At 39.6% G+C, this 3,063-nt stretch overlaps 1 protein-coding gene across 1 annotated transcript; it reads right to left on the bottom strand.

Annotated features, from left to right (window-relative positions):
* Positions 1-260: 260 nt before the first annotated feature.
* Positions 261-1,841, bottom strand: EAH_00010730 (Spc97 / Spc98 family domain-containing protein, putative; the record flags this gene model as incomplete). The annotated part of the gene is made up of 5 exons (XM_013395085.1): positions 261-346; positions 554-605; positions 861-1,029; positions 1,382-1,497; positions 1,767-1,841. The coding sequence occupies 5 exons, from the start codon at positions 1,839-1,841 to the stop codon at positions 261-263; spliced, it is 498 nt and encodes a 165-aa protein (XP_013250539.1).
* Positions 1,842-3,063: the final 1,222 nt, after the last annotated feature.

Here is a 3,063-nt window from a genome sequence, read left to right on the forward strand (position 1 = left end):
GAGCAGCAGCAGCAGCAACAGCAGCAGCAGCAGCAGCAGCAACAGCAGCAGACTTTGGCTGTACCTGAGATGGCCATATTTTGTCCATCCTTCGATGGCGTCGGCCATAGGCAGAAACGATCGATGAAGCTGCAGCAAACAAACAAACACGTCTTGCTGCTGCTGCTGCTGCTGCTGCTTGTTGCTGCTGCTGCTTGTTGCTGCTGCTTATAGTTGCTGCTGTCTATGGTTACTGCTGCTGCTTGCTGCTGCTGCTGCTGTTATTCATCCATCTGGCTGCTGCTGCTGAGGCTGACGATTTGAAGGGCGACGGCGCGCAGCTCCGAATCCCCTGAAGAGCAGTGAGCTGCGCAGCACAAGAGCAGCAGCAGCAGCACTGCAGCGGCACCGATGACTCCACAGGCGTCGCGGACTGCACTGCAGCAGCAACATTTGCTGCGTGAGCCCATTTCTGGCTTATACAGTGCAGAAACAGCAGCAGCAACAGCAGCAGCAACAGCAGCAGCAACAGCAGCAGCAGCACAACGGCAACCCAGACACGGCAGCTGCCTACAATAAATGGTGGAGAGAAGAGCAGCGCCCTTCAAGCCCTTCGCTGCCTCCGCCTGCACGCATTAGCAGCAGCAGCAGCAGAAGCATCAGCAGTAGCAACAGCAGCAGCAGCAACAGCAGCAACCGAAGCAGAAGCTTCAGGAGTGTCAGCAGCAACATCAGAAGCATCAAAAGCATTAGCAACAGCAGAAACATCATCATCGGCTGCATCAGAAGCACCCACAGCAGCAGCAACAGCAGCAGCAGCAGCAACTGCAGCAACAGCAGCAGCAGCAGCAGGAGTGATGCGTTGCATGCAAATGATATACCAAGGAGGTAAGGAGACGCATGCGCTGATATGGGGCCTGCAGCCACACGGCAAGGCGGCGTAGGGTTGGCATGCTGCTGCTGCTCTGTGCTGCTGCCGATGCTGCTGCTGCTGCTGCTGCTGCTCCTGTTGCTGTTGCTGCTGCAGCAGCAGCCTGCATGCTCTCCGCGCTGCACAGGAGACACACGGAGAGAAGCAGCAGCAGATTGTATTTAAACTGCAAGTAAGAGAGTAAAGATGCAGCAGCAAAGAGACACGAGAAGGAGACAGAAGCAAACAGAAACAAAAGCAGCAAGAGGCTGCAGCATAGCAATATCAACAGCAGCAGCAACAACAACAGCCGCGGCAGCAGCAACAACAGCTGCTGTTGCTGCTGCTGCCTGTTGCTGTTCCTGCTGCTGCTGCTGCCGTTCTTATCCTGCTGCTGCTACTCTTGCAACAGCACCAGCAGCAGCTGCCGCTGCATTTGTTGTTGCTGCTGCTGCTGCTGCTGCACTTGCTGCTGCTGCTGCTGCTGCTGACCGTGAAATATCTTCTTCTAGCACAGCAATGAGCTTAAAGTATTGCTGCAGCTCTGCCTCGATGCTGCTGCAGAAGGCTTCCACAGTCAGGGGGCCCCCCGCCAAGACAGAAGCTTTCTGCGAACAAAAGAAAAAGAATATATACCTGCTGCTGCACCCATATATATATATATATATATATTCATATATATATATATAGATTGTGTATATATATATATATATAGATTGTATATATATATATGTATATCTTCATACACAACCTACATACTATATAAATAAATAAATATATATATATGCATATAAATATAAATATACATATATATATACATTAAGTGCTGATAAGTCTGTGCAGTAGATAAGAATAAATATAAATTGTTTGTGTTTACCTTCGGTTTTTGTATTGCCGCCTTAACTCGGGTGTACATACAGCCAAACGCAGATATCTTTGCTATCAAACCCATTACACTTGGAGATGCCCTTACCTGCAGCAGTTTAATAAATAAATAATTAATTAATTAAATAAATAAATATATATATATATAGATGTATATATGTTATGTATACATATATGTTGTACTTTAAATAATAAGTATAATATATATATTTTTTATATACTACATATTATATATGATATTACATATATTATACATTTTATATATATGCGGATACTTGTTCCTTTGCATATATATATATATATATACATATATATATATATATACATATACATATATATGTATATACATATATATATATATATATACATATACATATATATGTATATACATATATATATATATATGAATGCATATATGTATATTTATATATATGCACTCGTATAGATACATATATATACGTATATATAATTTACATAAGATATATATATAAATATAAATATAAATACAGAGAGAGAGAGAGAGAGAGAGAGAGAGAGAGAGAGAGAGACAAAGACATAAGGAGACGGAGAACAAAAAAGAAAAATAAAAGACAAAGACACAGCAAATAAAAGATAAAGACACAGCAAACAATAGATAAAAAGAAAAACTAAATGAAAACCAAACAAAATAAAATTAAATATAAAATTAAATTAAATATAAAATAAAAATAATAAATAATTTTCTTACAGGAGGAGACAGCCGCGCCGTCTGCAGCGCGAAGTCAAACCGAAGAAATTTTCCGTTCATTCCTAAGAAATAAAAATAAATTAATTAATTAATTAATTAATTAATTAATTTAATTAAATTAAATAAATTAAATAAATTAAATAAATTAAATTAAATAAATAAGGCGAGTTAAATGCAGAAAATGTGCAGAAAAACAAACAAAAAAATAAATAAATAAACAGAGACAATCAAAGAAAAAACAGAAAAATAAAACAAAGACAAAGATGAAGACATAAAATATAAAAGGCAAATAAATAAATAATATAAAAACAAATAAATAAATAATATACAAAACAAATAAATAAATAATATAAAAGGCAAACGAGGAAATAATAAAGAAGATATAATATAAAGAAGCAGAAAAACAAAATAACTAAACACAAAAATACAAATCCCTGGGTCAGCACACCAAGAGCAGCAGCAGCAGCAGCTTTAAACAGCAGCAGCAGCAGCTGAGGCAGCAGCAAAAGCAAAAGCAGCAGCATGTGCTGCTGCTGCTGCTGCTGCTCCCCCCCCCCCCCCC

This window comes from Eimeria acervulina, genomic scaffold (genome assembly GCF_000499425.1).
Source record: "Eimeria acervulina Houghton genomic scaffold, Eah_scaff55, whole genome shotgun sequence".
Classification (NCBI taxonomy): domain Eukaryota; phylum Apicomplexa; class Conoidasida; order Eucoccidiorida; family Eimeriidae; genus Eimeria; species Eimeria acervulina.